Below are 15,477 nucleotides of genomic sequence, written 5' to 3'. Positions count from 1 at the left end.
ATAGAAAATTAATTAGGATTGGGATTCAATTCGTATCCGTATTTTACTTTAAGCTTATTGGGCTTCACAATTACTCCATAAATTAGGGCAAAGGCGAAAATATGGAGTTTTATCATCAAAATGAAATTTATCAAGGTATCTGCTTGACTGACTCCACTAAACATGGTCCAAAATTCCAAGTGGCGAAAGTAATTTTACAAATTCTATAATGTTCTAAGAAGAATTGTTCATTGACCCGAAGAATAAACACCGCCTACTCTTGTTTCAAAACTCGAAATTGGTCTGAAATTCTCCACTGGGTCAACGGTTGGTAAAATAAATTGTGAACCAAATAATTGTTAAATCAATTTTGTCAGTAAGAGCTTAGATGTGGAAGTCTACGATGTTGGTTTTAGAAGAACATCGACACCTAATAATTCCTGGAATATTTTAAGGCGTATATGCCAAAGATTAGGTCTACATAACCTAATTTAGCATCTTAGGGTAAATATTTTCTCTTGACTGACGAATTTTTAAGACGAAATATAAAAAATGGACTGAGACCAAGTGCTAATAATGAAAATACAGTGAGAACTTTTATTTTTATTCCTAGATCAGCGGATACTGAAAACTTTCAGAATCTTAATCTCGTAATTCCCCCATGGGACGGTAAAAAGGCTAAAGAAAAATTAAGCTTATCCAAAATTCCTTCCGAATTTTATTACGAGCAAACCTTGAAAGTTTTACTTAACTTTGTTTTCCTTGAATTCTAGATTTTATGGGCAGGAATGAAATTTTGTAGGAGTACCAAAAACTTGTTAATATTGAAGACTGGAATAACAGTCGACTTATTATAAGCTGCCGTGTCGATTTCTACGATAAAACGGCAGAAAAACTTTACCATTTAGCTGGTGTTTTATTTATTTTGTATCTGAGGTCTAATTTATATACTTTTCCTTTTTGCGTTATTGCTTCTGAATACATTCGTTTCTACTCATAATATAAGTACAGATTGTCTTATCGAATGTTTGAATGTTGTCTTATATTTATTGGTTTAGGTACTTATATTCAATTTCTTCTGCTATAATCTGCTTATCATATACATTAACAATAGAATCTTTGTAATTTTTATCATTGGTATGTTCTGTTTCGTCAATATCTCAGTCAGTATTTTTAACATACGCTTTTAAATCTACGTCATTTTTCACAACAGAACCGTCAAATCCAATATCAAGGTATTAACGAACACTCACGAGAAACTGCAAAAAAAAAAACTAATAATTTCTTTCGTAAAATTGGACTCTCGCTTTTCAATCTGTTTGCACCGAAGTACTTGGCAATAGTGCCGTTTGTTTTATAGTCGATTGAAAAAACTTGCTTTATTACTTTCCCAACTTTATGTACGGGTGATTGCTTTTCCAATATTTTTTGGAGTTTAGCCTGTGTAATGTAGACGTGGGTTTTTATTTCATTTGCTTGTATTAGACGTTGGGGATCAATTTTGTTTATTGGTATTAGAATAGTATTGTTTTAGATTAGTAAATATTACTTGTTTAGGTTTCAGAACTATATTATCAAAATCTGTTATTAATCGTTCACTATCTCATTGAAAATTTTTGTTTGTGGGTAATATCAATTATAATAACCCTTTTTTGACATTTGACATTGGAGTCCAATTCTGTTCATAAATATTCTGTTATATAGTAAACACTTGGATACTATATACGAATTCCTTCTTCTACTATTTTAAGTAATAAGTGGTTTTCTTTGGCCAGATGTTCCCGAAACAGTAGTCCGGCTGGGAACAAACCTGGACCCTTCCAACATCAGGGAAGGCACTGACGTGTACTTCGACTGCATCATCAGAGCTCATCCTTACGTTTATAAAGTCGAGTGGAGACATAATGTAAGTATTTATTGATATATTAGTGAGTATAGTAATAGAAATTTCTTTAGTAAAATATGTATGTCAATGGTTCTTGGAAAGAATAAATAACATATAACTAGGAGATATGTCGGTTTCTAGCTAAAGTAAAATATCGATTTTATGTATTAATAAAACCATATTTTATATTGTACCCCTTTATGAAACGAAATTATTGCTACCCATGCTGTTACTGGCAACACACAAACCTAGAACGAAAACAACAGAGTTTTATTTAAAACAAATTTAATATTTTCTCCGTTTCATAACAAAACACAGCCCCAAAATATTATTTACAACACAATTCTTTATTAACCCCTTCTTAACCCTCCCTCAAAGTCAAATCATGTATCTTATGAATAGAAGACACTGTACTAAGTTTCACGCCCTCGGGACACTGAAGGGTAGCAACAGCCTTAACCCCTAAACTTTCGTTATACATGTGTATATATATTAGACCCCTAAAGGGCCTTTAGTCTCCATCTCTACGATGGACTTATCCTGTTATGCCTTGTTCACGAGGTTTTCCTTAAGATAAAATGTTATATAAATAAATGTTTAGTGTAATAGGCCTTTTGTGTAATTTATGGTGGACAAATACTTGTCGATATGGTAGTTTGGGGATCGGGGTTTGACTTAAGACTGTAAGTATAGAAAAGGGGAGATTACGATGACTTTCGTGCTTGTTTCGAATTTGTATCAAAGGTTTGATTTGTAAGCGACATGATATTGCAGAAGGGTGGTATTAGTGATGTCAATCATAAGTTTACATTTAAATTGAACTGTTTATGTAGTTATATTTTTATGCATATGTGAGTTTATAAGCAATTATTTTCAGGAAGCATTTTTTCATTTAACTTACTTTAAAAAAAATATTTTAAAATAAACTACGATATTCAGATAGATATTTTATAATGACGAAATGTTTCGTCGTTTTTATTTCCATAACACGACATTTATTTCTTTATTCTCCACTAGGGCAAGACTCTTCTCCACAACGTGGGCCAAGGAGTCATCATCAGCAACCAGTCGTTAGTACTACAAGGTGTGGGCAGAAGAACAGCCGGCAACTACACCTGCGTCGGCTTCAACGCAGAGGGAGATGGAGAGAGCAAGCCGTTCTCCTTGAACGTTCTATGTGAGTATTTACTTAAACACTTCAAGCTTTGATACGTGGTTAAGTAATCACAATTAATGCAAAAAATAATTAACGTTTTAATTAAGTGTCGACCTTAGTGCTTAGTTTTAGCTTTAAACAACGATGGAGAGACAAAATAGATTAATATTTTTTGTATAAAATTTGTTTTATTAACCAACAATCGTAGCAAAAGGTAGATAATTCACAGAGCATGGAACTATGGATATGAACATAATCTTACACAACCCATTGTGATTCGTTTGTATAATTTTTTCTTGTAATACTTAACATAAATAGGAGCAGTAATAGCCGAGTGGTATAAGTTGACACCTCCCACGCAAGTGGTCGCAGGTTCGAACCCGAGGCAACACACCAATGACTTTTCGAAGTTATGTGTGTATTAGAAATAATTATCACATGCTCCAACGGTGAAGGAAAACATCGTGAGGAAACCTTGCATGCCTAAAATTTGTTTCATACATTTATTGAGGGCATGCAAAGTCCCCAACCCGCACTTAGCCAGCGTGGTGGACTCAAGGCCTAAACCCTCCCTCATTACGGTAGGAGACCCTTGCCCAGCAGTGGGACATTAATGGGTTAAATTTATTAATACTTAACATAAAACGCCAATTATCTAGACTTATCATAAAATATGATTTTTTTAAATAAAATACGTATGTTGAACGAATCAATTCTAAGACCATCAAAATAAATATCAAGCCAACTCCTAATACTATCTATTGTATCATATACAATTTCAGTACAACTATTCAGTTTGTAAGCCGTCTTGAAACGTGTGCAGTATCTATTGTAAGCCTCTCATAACTTCGTCCTGCCATCTTGCACAATATATTTGTAATGATGAACTGTTCAAAGTTTGGAGAAGCCTTCCATTGCTCTTTGTTGGTTGTTAGTCTAATTACGTGCGTGGGTTTAACGAGTAGTGTATGCAGTATGTTCAATTTAGAAGTTTGTAAGTTAGAATGGGTCATGAGTGATCATTTATGATCCCTACTGGTTAAAATTGTAAGAAATAGATTTTATTTAAACTCGATTCTTTCGCCGTTGGATTTTATTGGGTTTCCATACATTAACACTCAGACTCGTTTTCCACTAAGTTTCTTCATCCACTCGACTGTAATTATATAAAATGCTTTGCACACAATTTCGTAAGATATATCCAAACACCAGGCATGGCTTTTTGAACCAAACACAAAAATTCAAATAACCCCCGAAGCATGCCATTGATACAATGTCTTACGATTCGAGCCCCAAACCAGCCGTATAAACCGTTGTACCGTTGCCGGTAAACGGCTCGCCTACGTACATATTCTGATCCATATATTTTTGCCTACAGATGCTCCTACATGTCGAAGCTCTCAGCAGCGAGTGCACGGCGTGGCCAAACAGGAGCGGGCACATATCACCTGTCATGTCGACGCTAATCCACCTGAAGTCACTGTGAGTATTAATTATTATTTACAGTTTTGTATCAACATAATACATAATATTGCTGTGTTACCAACAAACGATAGTGGTTGTATTTAAATAACGCTCATATGGAACAATCGTTTGTAATCGTACAACATTATATAATATTTTATAAATAACTTCATCGATTGTACTGAACCGACCTGCTGAACTCAGTTTCGGCGGGCTGGGCAGTGCTACATTTGCGAAAAAATTGTCTTTATTCGGGTAAAGATAATTTTTTCGCAAAATTAATTTCATGTACGGAAACAAACTTAGATTGCAGACTTAATAAATGTACACGAAACGTCTTGTTTTTTGTAAATGTTTCCTTTGACTGATCTGGGAAATATAAACCAGAACAATTGAAAAAAAAACTCATTAGTATGTCATACATCTTTTTAATCCAGAACAGTCCAGAAACTGCACAAAACCACTAACCAAAAACTGACCACAACAAATAATCAAACATCAAACGACACAAGTTTCCTTTCACATCGGAAAGGAAACCGAAGCTAGAGCCCTCAAAAGGAGTTCCGACGAAGGTCATTGAATACCGAAGGACATTCAATAGATAAATATCAGAACGAAAGGTAAATTTGCCAATCAGAAGGGAATTATAATAGCAAGGCTGTTTTCCTCATATCCAAGCCTCTCGGAGATATTACTGAATTCATTATGACGAGTTTATTTTTGGTATTTTTCGTTTGTGTGTTGCTTGAGTTTATGTATGTGGAAGAAGATATAGTTTCTGTTTATATACGTTAGTGGCCTCAATATCCTAAAATATTGTATATAAAGGCCTAATCCCAGCAGTGGGACAATAATGGATTTTAAAAAAACGTTAGAGGTGTGTTATGTGTTTAAATACACAGCATTTAAATAAAACTTTTGACAACTGCATCGATATTGTAATTATCTTCTATGCGCTCGATAGCAATTGGGGTGGGAGTAACTAGTAAAATAACATTTTCAAACTAGACATGTTTATTAAAACTTTTTTACAATTCTTATCCTTTCTCAGTAAAGCTACAGAGCATATATTTGATCATCGCGATATTTCTTATGAGTCCGAGTTCCGTTCCGATCCGAGTTTCGTTCTTCATCTACTTATTTACGATAATTTAAGCTTTTACTATGGTTATGAATTCTTCATAATGTGGTAAAATATTCAAGTTTGAAGATTTTAATATAAATTATTTGTTTCGTAATCTTCTTCTTAAACTATATTATACATCTCTATCCAAACTCAAATGAAATACAAACAATTTATCAGTCTACTAAAGATATCTCCCTGACAACACAAGACTGCCTCCGTGGCGCAGTGGTTTAGGTCACCACGCCGCAACCATTGCGTCAGGAGGTCGTGGGTTCGATTCCCACACGGGACAATTATTTGTGCGATCCACAAATAATTGTTTCGGGTCTGGTTGTGCTTTGTGTCCGTTGCTTGTATGTTTGTAAAAGTCCCCGCGACACAAGAGCGATTCTTAGTGCGGGAGTTGTCTTAAAAAACCAGAACCAGAACAGTACCAACTGTTCCGAAGTATTCCACTACGCCGCAAGTTAGTAGCTCTTGAAAACCAAACTAAGTTGCTGCCAAGTGCTCTAAACATAAGCACTTCAGTGATTTCGAGAATATTGATATTTTAACTTATTTCAAGTAGTGTCAGAAACACGTGTTTCGTTGTACATCATTTCGTCCCCGTAGAACGAAAAGTCATTAAGTAACAAAATGTTCAAAATCGACTTATAAATACCAATAAAATCAGTAATTTTTTCTCCATATTTCTGTCTTACTCTCGTATTCATAACGTAATTATTTAGAAAAATGTAAATCGCGAGACTTAATTAAGTACATTATTTGATTTGTGACAGTTGAGTTATAAGTAACTAAGTCACCTGATTACTTTTTCTCTTCTTTGTTGAAAAAGATACTTACGCATTAAAGTTCCTTATCTACTTTTTCCGCATTACTCCCTATAGGCATGTCTTAAAAAATTGTAATGCGAAAACTCATCAAAGTGACTTAGTAATTTTATTGTATGTGATATTTTGTGCGAAAAGTAACTAACTACCATTAATTATTTTTCGACCTATATTATTTAAGACCAGACGTTTAAAAGAAAAAACGACAACTAACTATAGTGTTCTGGTTAATATTTTCCCTGACTGTAGATGACATAACACATTAGAGTATTATAATTAAAATGTTTTGGTTACTTTTCACTCAGCAAAAACACTACTAGATGAAAGGTTGGTAACTATGTCCCGTCTTCTTCTTCTTATCGTATGGTTAGTGGTCAACCTAGTGTCAAAGTTGTTCAAGCCGCCCGAAGGCCTTTGACGTGGCTTAACGACTGTTATCTCAACTGACAACAACCGGGACCGACTTTTTACGTGCCCTCCGAAGCACGGAGACGCCCAGCTCAAATACCACTATGCGGTCACCCATCTATGGAATGGCCGCGCCAAGGGTTGCTTAACCCACAGATCGTTTACCGACCGGTGAGCGCAACTGGCTATGGGCGTCTCCCCTATGTCCCGTGATACGATGCTACTTAGTGAGATTACGCCCTTTGACCTTAGGACCCTCGCCGCGCCCGCGCATTATTGCAGTCATTCGCAGAGGCGTATTTTAAGATGGCGCGCCCGGGCTCCGCTTGCTTTCCGCCCCATCAAGGAATGAAAAAACTAAACTTTATTTTCATTTTTAACAAATTAGTTTTTTACATTGTCCTGATCAATTTTATTTATTAAATGGGCTTTAATCGACCTTCACCTCCTCTGGGCAGGCTGAGTCGTCCAGATCTGTAATGCTCAGTTCCGCGGTCTTTGTGGGCCTGGATACCAGGTGTCCTCCCCGATAACTTCCCTCAATTTAGAGGCCAGGGGATCCGCTTTTCCGGTCCCTGACCCCTGGGAGCTCAATATTCGAGCTCCCGTAGCCGCAACCCCGAAGCGGACTATTTCATTGTCGGCTTGGTTTATTTTGTCCTTTGCGTCCCTAATAACGTCTCTATATGTCGCACCGCTTTTTGCCGCCTTCAGCTGCAGCTGGAGCCCAAAGATTGGGCGCCTTCTTCTTCCTTCATCTTTTATTACAGAATTGATAAGTATCTAAACGACAATAGCTCTTGGGATTAGTCGCTCGCTTGATTAGGATTCTTTGAAATTAGGGAACTTTGCCATAAATTGTATAAACTCAGTAGCAGTAGGTCTAAATATTGTAAAATATGGGCAATTAATGATGCAAATAGGTGATGTAACATCATAAAACTGTCACTTTTTTTCTTTTATATTGTTCACAACCAATGTGCTCACTTGCTGCCCATATTCTTATTATCACATGCTAGTAGGTGCTCCCAACATACGGTATGATCAGAGACTAATAAATAACCTAACTATATTCATTTTCCTTAATTGACGTTTAGTCTATATCGCTGATTGTTGGCAGCTCCTCGCATTATCAATTTTTGTATCAACCACATTGTAAAACTTTTGGCGATTGAAAAGAGTGTCCGTGAGTTTCTTGCTAGCTCTTCTCATAAGGCTCCACCCCCTTTCCGAGCTAGTGGTAGATTCAGTAATAGTAACGACTATCATAAGTGTCAATATTTGACCTAAATGAATAAATGATTTGATTTTGATTTTCTTGCCCTTTTTGTCGGCTTCCGTAGCCTTGGGCGCCTTGCTATTTTTCCCGACGAACTGCTACTCTTTGGCAGCCGTCGGTTTAGTGAACGGCGGTTTGGAAGCCACTGCACTGTAAGACGCGGCTGTTTACCCTGCTTCTCCTTGGTCCGGAGACATGTGAGCTGCGGTGCGGTGGCGGTGGCGTGGCGAATGCGTTAGCAGGTACAGCTGAGGACGCTGCCCCTGGTTTTTCTGGCGCGGGGGTTGATGCCGTTGCCTGTGACATGTGATCGACCTCCTCTTGCAAGCGATAATTCTGGGCCTGACGCGCCAAATTCTCCTTCGTGGCATACTGCCAGCTCGACTCCGACACTGCCAGTTTGATGTTCCTGGCAGCGTCTTTGAGGGACTTTATAAAGGTCACCCTTGAGGTGATCGAATTTGTCGGCCACCTCCACCACTGCCTGGTGGTGAGTGAGGATGGTGTCCGCCAGCTGGATGGTGAATTTGTCCTAAGGGTCATTGTCTGACACTTGCTTCCCCGGCGCTTTCTTTTTCTTCCCCGACCCTTCCGACTCCTCGGACTCGGGGCGCAGTCGTCTCTTCCGCCAAAGGCGGCCACTCTCGGATAGATGAGTTGCATTCGAAACTACGCTCATGTCGGAGCCAGTGTTGGATTCGACACCAGATTCCCGAGCGACCTTCGACCTCGTCCTCACCGACGAGGGTCGCGCAAACTGGGCGTGCTCCGACCCTCCGCAACTATGCTATGCAGTCAATACGGCTGGGCTTCTTGCCCCCGATCTCCTCGGGTTTGAGCTTCTCGCCTCTCCCGATTACATCATTTGGGTTCGTTTTCAAATTTATATTATCCAAACAGTTCCCGCGAGTGTGGTGGCAAGTATCGTTCCACCGAGGTAGAGGCCCCATAATCCGGTGACCCTTATACTACTGGAGGGCGGGAGGTGCCCCAATGGCCGCTTGCGTCTGGTTTTTCTGGCGCGAATGAACTCTGACCACGCAAGACCCCTAAAGGGGGCGCCACTGCTGGAGTTACTCGGGATTTTCACAGAGGTGGTCTCCTCGCGACCCAGCCGGTTAAGGCAAGGCCCTCGGTCAAGGATGGACGGATTTACGATAACCGACGGTTGACGAGGGCGGCAGCGGCCTGGCTCTTCGTCAGCTCGGGGCAGTGTGAGTGCCTACTGAGCCCGTCCTCCCACTGACGGCTCACCTGTCCCGCACCTGTGTCCTCTGCAAACAGAGGGACACGCACAGTAATTTCACTGTTTCCCCAACCTTTCAATTCTACTAAGCCCCCTCACCACGACAAGATGCAGACCCAAGAGAGGAAACCGGCCCGGGCTATAGACCTTCTAGCCCTAGGGTAAATACACCCCTGTCAAGGAAAGATTTGTTAAATCTTTGTGTCAAAGGTGTCATACCAAGCGAACTTTATCCTTGGTATGAATCTTTACCTGTTAGTAACGATGTGGTGGATAGGCTATGTGAGCCTGACGTCACTTAGCTCGAGGAAGAAGAGGAAAATGATGTGGCTACATCATTAATGCTGTTCTATTGATGATTTTGTAACGTGTTCTTGTTCATTATGTTTTAATTAGGTTTTGTATACTTAAAGACAGTTTTTTTTTCAATAAATGTTGCCTAAGAATGTTGTTTTACTTTTAAACTTTTCAACTGATAGGACACTAGTTTTAAATTAGGCAATAAATTAATAAATAAGCAAAGTCTATTTAGTTGGGTATTTTATTTAGACATAGTTATGTAAAATATGTTTTACTCCTAAAATAACTAACTGATTTTAGTTACTAGTGTAATATTTAAATGCTGATGCGAAAACTAACTAACTACATGTGAAAAGTAACTAAGTGACAGATAAATAGGTAAAACTTGGGGTAAAACAAATTATCCTTCACAGTTAATAATTTATATACTATTTTCGTGGTTTAATACATATAACATATACTTAATTAATATATCTTCAAAAATAAACCTTTCGTACATCGATAACTAATCTTCGAAAAAAGTTATATTTTTTTTTGTCATTTAAGACATAAAACACCTCGTATCTCAAAATCACTTAGGTGTTAGTTAGTGATTTTTCGCTCTACGGGGACGATTTATTTTATCTATCGGTAATATAGGTATAGCTGTGAATGAATTTAATGTGTTATAACACAGGTAAATGGGTTGTGGAGGTCTGATTAGCCGTCGCTCCATGTAGAATACTGGTATTCAACTGCATCTGGTGAGACTAGAAGCCACCTTTAATTTAGTTGGAAGCTAGGCTGATGATAATAACCACTATTGAATTTAAGTATGATAAAATGTAATGTGTGTACAAGAATTGAATCTTTGAACTCTTATTACTTCTAAAGCAAAAGGGCGTGAATTTTGTATACAAATTACAGTATGTTGCCGTTATGTTGTAAAATACACAAATACTTATCTTTGTTTAGAAAATTCATTAATTATTCAGTGTAGTTGCATACATTTTAATCATTCTTGAAATAAAACGATATCCATATCCAATATTCCAATGTTTCTTTCGCGTTAATGGCAATTAAGATCTACCTTGCCACTGTTCAATATTATAAAGACTGTATTCTTCATAATGGAAATAATCATCCGAATTTTTCTTTCAGCTTTTGAGTAAGAATAGCTCTGTACCAAAATAATATTCAAAGCTAACAATAACTCAAAACATCGGAAACACGAAAAACACTCACCATTATCAAAAACTCAGAAAGTCAGAACACGGAAGCAACTAAATATGTAACAGAATAAATACAACAAAGTTGTTGAGTAAGAAGTTGATCAAAAACAAAATGGCAGCCAATCCACTGATGTTAAGAAATCTTGAATTATAAATACGAACTCATTATTACAATGGAATTAGTTTTGGAAAACGGATAAACATTTTGTTAGGCGATATCTCTAGGGATCGTGTTACTGGCTGCTATAAGTTTCATCGGAATTTCAAAGGTTTCTAATGCCTGGGAATGAGTTTGCAAGTTCTGAACGGATATTATGAGGTTTTCGATTTAGTTTAGGTGTAAAGTTTAGCCTTGATTTTTCCTTAGATAGTTCTTAAACTGTCAAATACTTTTGCGCAATCTAAATGTGATTAGACAGTTTAGCTTTGAAGTGCATTTGTGCAACAACAACTTTCTCACGCCATATTATTGACCATCTAGGGCTGCTTTAAGCTGTTCTTCGACATACTAAAACTATTTAAATTCCACTTGTAGAAAAGGACAGCAAGATACAGATCGTATAACGCTGTCTCTGATGCGGTCTAAATTATGTGTTTATACTGTATAATATTTGGCACATGAATAGCAAACATAAGGCAACAAAAGTAGTTTTAAATCTGCTATTCAACCAATAAACAGAGCAAAACTTCGCATACAGAACTTTAGAAATACAACAAACAATGCGACTTACGCAACTGCAATACAAAGTCCTACTTAAATTATAAATTTCATCGTATTTTACTCTGGCCTATATTATAGTCGGCTTAAATTCACTCTCGTTATCTTGTCTTGCTGGCAACTGTCCAGAGTGTTCTAGAATTTCTAGAATATATCGAGTAAATGCTTCATAATCTTTTTCTTTTTAGTTTCTTTTTGTTATGATTTATAGCCTGGATTGTTTGGCTGCATCTTGTTGTTTATTTTTTATGAATAGCTCGATAGCTATAGCTGATTTGCGATTACGTGTGAGTGGGAATATAATATAGTTAAACCCTGTGTACTAACAAGCTCATGGCAAATTGAGGATTAAAGTGTCACTATATATTTGTGCAGGCGCCGCAGCAATGCAATACGTTGCAAAACTGGCAATTACAGATTCTGAATTTTGAAATATGTCTTCGTGTCATCGGAGTGTCTCCAACTTACTTATAGAAAATGGACTTTAATTAATATTAGCTCTGGGATAACGTTTTTTCACATTATAGTATGCATGAACTTGTAATTAAATATTTTCTCTACACAAAAAAGCTCGATATTTGGGTACCTCACGAGCTCACTGAAAGAAACCTTAATCAACCGTGTACTCATTTGTGATTCTTGAAACCAAAGAGATTTTATTACAAATTCATACATACTATAATTCGAAAAGACTATTTCCCCGACCTAGTAGAATTACAACCTAAAATTATCATCACACTTGGAGTAAGTGTGATGTTAATTTTAGGTTGTCTTAAACCGAGATTTTAAGCAAGAATTTTACTTGTAATAACTTCAAGTGGCATTCTCTTGTTTCTGCCTACCTCCATATGAATAAAGCGAGATTTTATGTATGTATTCTTCAATATATTCATCATCATCTCTCTCCATAGTTTCGCTGGACCTTCAACAACACAGCAAACAGCAATGAAGTCAGCGACACGTACGTCTCTCGCGCTGGTACCAGTTCCACCGTCACGTACACTCCTCATACGGAGATGGACTACGGGACTCTACTGTGCTGGGCTCATAACAGGATTGGGAAGCAACGAGTACCTTGCGTGTACCATATTATTGCTGCTGGTGAGTATAGTAGTGAGTGTAGTCGTCTTTTGATATTTTGTTTATGAATTCCTGGTTTGTATGGTGAACACTATAATTTGAAGAAGCAGAACGCTTTAAGGGTTAGCCCAAGAGTGGGATAGCTATATGCAGGGGAGCTTTCAATTACCACCACGTTCTCAAGATGGAAACGGCAGATTTGTGGTTTCTTTTTTGTATGATTGTAGGCTCGGTCCTTCCAAGGCTAGGAAGGCAAAGTTCCTTCCTTTTAAGGTTTTCGTCGTGAATGATCAAAACAACCTATAGTCGTTAAGTTTTTTTATTCCTTTTGTGTGGCTATTTTCTTGTGAAGATACATTAACATTCAATGCAAGTCATACTTAAAAACTTTTGAAACAAAAAAGAATAAGATAGTCATAAAAATATCTCTGAAATCAAACCTCAAACAGCATCGCAATCCAGTATCGCTATAACTCACTCACAACCAGGTAACATACAACCTAATTAGATACAAACATCGTCTATTGAACATCATCGGAACTTTGATCGCAATAATCAAAGTTCGGCCATCAATTAGTGTGAATACAAGTTACTAACTTGTACAAGACTTTCCTTGTACACACGTGTTGTATTAACTTGCAACTTAGACCCGTAACTTAATATTACGCTTCAGTTTCGGGAAGATAGTATACATTGCAGTTTTTGATGAGATGTAACATGATGTTTTGTGAATTAGAGATGTGAGTGAATCTTAGATTGATAGTAGCAATAACTACTGTAAATAAATAATTAATAATGTTTATTTATATGGTTCGGGGTTCGAAACAAAAATCTAAAAGTTTCTTGTAGCAAAATTTTTTGTATGGTGATGTGAGAAAATGTTTTTTTAGACGATAGTTCTTTACCAATTATTCTAAATTCTTATAATCTATACTAATATTATAAAGCTGAAGAGTTTGTTTGTTTGTTTGTTTGTTTGAACGCGCTAATCTCAGGAACTACTGGTCCGATTTGAAAAATTCTTTCAGTGTTAGATAGCCCATTTATCGAGGAAGGCTTTAGGCTATATAACATCACGCTACTGTCTTAGGAGCGGAGTAGCAACGAGAAATGTTACAAAAACGGGGAACATTTTTACCAATTCTCTTAGGTGACGCAAGCGAAGTTGCGCGGGTCAGCTAGTTATTTATAAAACTAAACTATTTTATGTCGATGCATTTTTTAAATAATGATTTAGTTTCTAAAAGCCTTTCCTTTTTTGATGCAAGAAATTGTATTTAATACCTTCAATAAAACATACTGAGCCAACTTACCTTTTGCTCCTCAATCATTTCAATTTAAATCCCTTTCAACATTTTACTACAAAAATACCCAAATACAATAACATGATAGTTTGCATATTACGTCAGTGTATTCTATGTATTTGTATTTCGTAGCAAAGCCTTAGCCTCGGGGCGGCTCAACGTTTGCTCAGAAGATTCAACTCGTGATGGATATACGTTATATAAACTATAACTATATAAATTTAGGTATATGTTTATATACTTGATGTTGTTCTAATGACTTGGTGGAACTTGGCAAGTTATGCATGCAGGAAGATATCCAATATTGATGTGATATGTAAAACATATGTGTGAAGGAATCTTAAAAATACTTATTTTTAGGCAATACCATCGTCACATAAAGTATTATTTGCGCTTGTTAACCCGAAATTTTAAACAAAACAGTAATAAAATATGCAAATTTTTCTAAATATTCTTTTTATGTTGGTTTTAACATTTATGTAGATAATATTTATCGGGCCTAATCAAGTATTTATAGCCCTTTAGTCCGGGGCACTTTAACCCGGTTTAGGAAACGAACCCTCCAGCAACCACCTCTTTCTCTCCTGCAGTCTCAAGTACTCATTCATCTGCTTGAAGTAAAGTACAAAATTCTAATTTATATTTTGTCCACAGGTCGACCAGATCAAGTCCACAACTGCACAGTGGTGAATGCCTCTCTCACGTCATTCGGGGTTCGATGCTCGGAAGGATTCAACGGTGGCATGCCCCAGTCATTCCTTTTAGAAGTACGGGAGATTGTCACTCAGGTAAGAAAATCATTGCTATGTAAATGAGACATAATTTTATCTGCCCACGTATGTAAACTAACTAACTAATTAAATATAATAGTTATGTAGCTATCCTAGCAAGTGACGTTCTTTTGTTTCTACCTGGATGACAACTGCACTTGGCCAGCGTGGTGGTCTCAAGACCCAACCCCTCCCTCGTTCGGGGTTAGACCATTGCCCAGCAGTGGGACAGTAATGGGTTAAAAAAAATAAAATTAGATATGCTTTAACATGCCCAGTGCCCATGTATGTAAAGTAATTGTAGTACACGCATTGATAATAAACTATCTTTGCCCTTTGTTGTCCACTAATAATATCGTCGGTATTGCTTGTATCGTGTTGTACGAGCTCGTTAATGCTCTATAATAGCTGTTAATTTTATGACTATGTTCGTTATGCTATACGCTATTTACTGGCCAAATAGGTTATGTAGTTAAGTGGATTTTACAGCGTAACGTTGTTCTTGATTGACCTTAGTGGCGTAGGTAGAAATATGTCACTTTTTAATAAAAGAGATTAATAAATGAATGACTTTTGAAGAAGATCTACTTACGTTTGTCGTCTGCTGATCCTGAACCTGAATTAAAAGTACTACTGGGATTTTTTAACCTTAGAGCTTTTTTTATGTCTTACAAATTATAGAGCACGTTCATAAGGCTAACTCATATTTGACCAGTATGAT

General features: G+C 37.0%; 1 protein-coding gene across 2 annotated transcripts in view; it reads left to right on the top strand.

The window, feature by feature from the left end:
* side-VII (sidestep VII transmembrane protein) overlaps positions 1-15,477 on the top strand; it is a 306,643-nt gene that overhangs the window by 285,193 nt on the left and 5,973 nt on the right. For both annotated transcript variants that reach the window (XM_076126877.1, XM_076126876.1), the window contains exons 9-13: positions 1,755-1,885; positions 2,882-3,041; positions 4,399-4,502; positions 12,514-12,703; positions 14,641-14,774. In XM_076126877.1, coding sequence (XP_075982992.1) covers positions 1,755-1,885; positions 2,882-3,041; positions 4,399-4,502; positions 12,514-12,703; positions 14,641-14,774 — 719 coding nt within the window. The remainder of the gene's footprint in view (positions 1-1,754; positions 1,886-2,881; positions 3,042-4,398; positions 4,503-12,513; positions 12,704-14,640; positions 14,775-15,477) is intronic.

Source organism: Anticarsia gemmatalis, chromosome 19 (genome assembly GCF_050436995.1).
Source record: "Anticarsia gemmatalis isolate Benzon Research Colony breed Stoneville strain chromosome 19, ilAntGemm2 primary, whole genome shotgun sequence".
Lineage (NCBI taxonomy): Eukaryota > Metazoa > Arthropoda > Insecta > Lepidoptera > Erebidae > Anticarsia > Anticarsia gemmatalis.
Note: the sequence above shows the minus strand (reverse complement) of the source record. Positions and strands in the feature narration are given on the sequence as shown.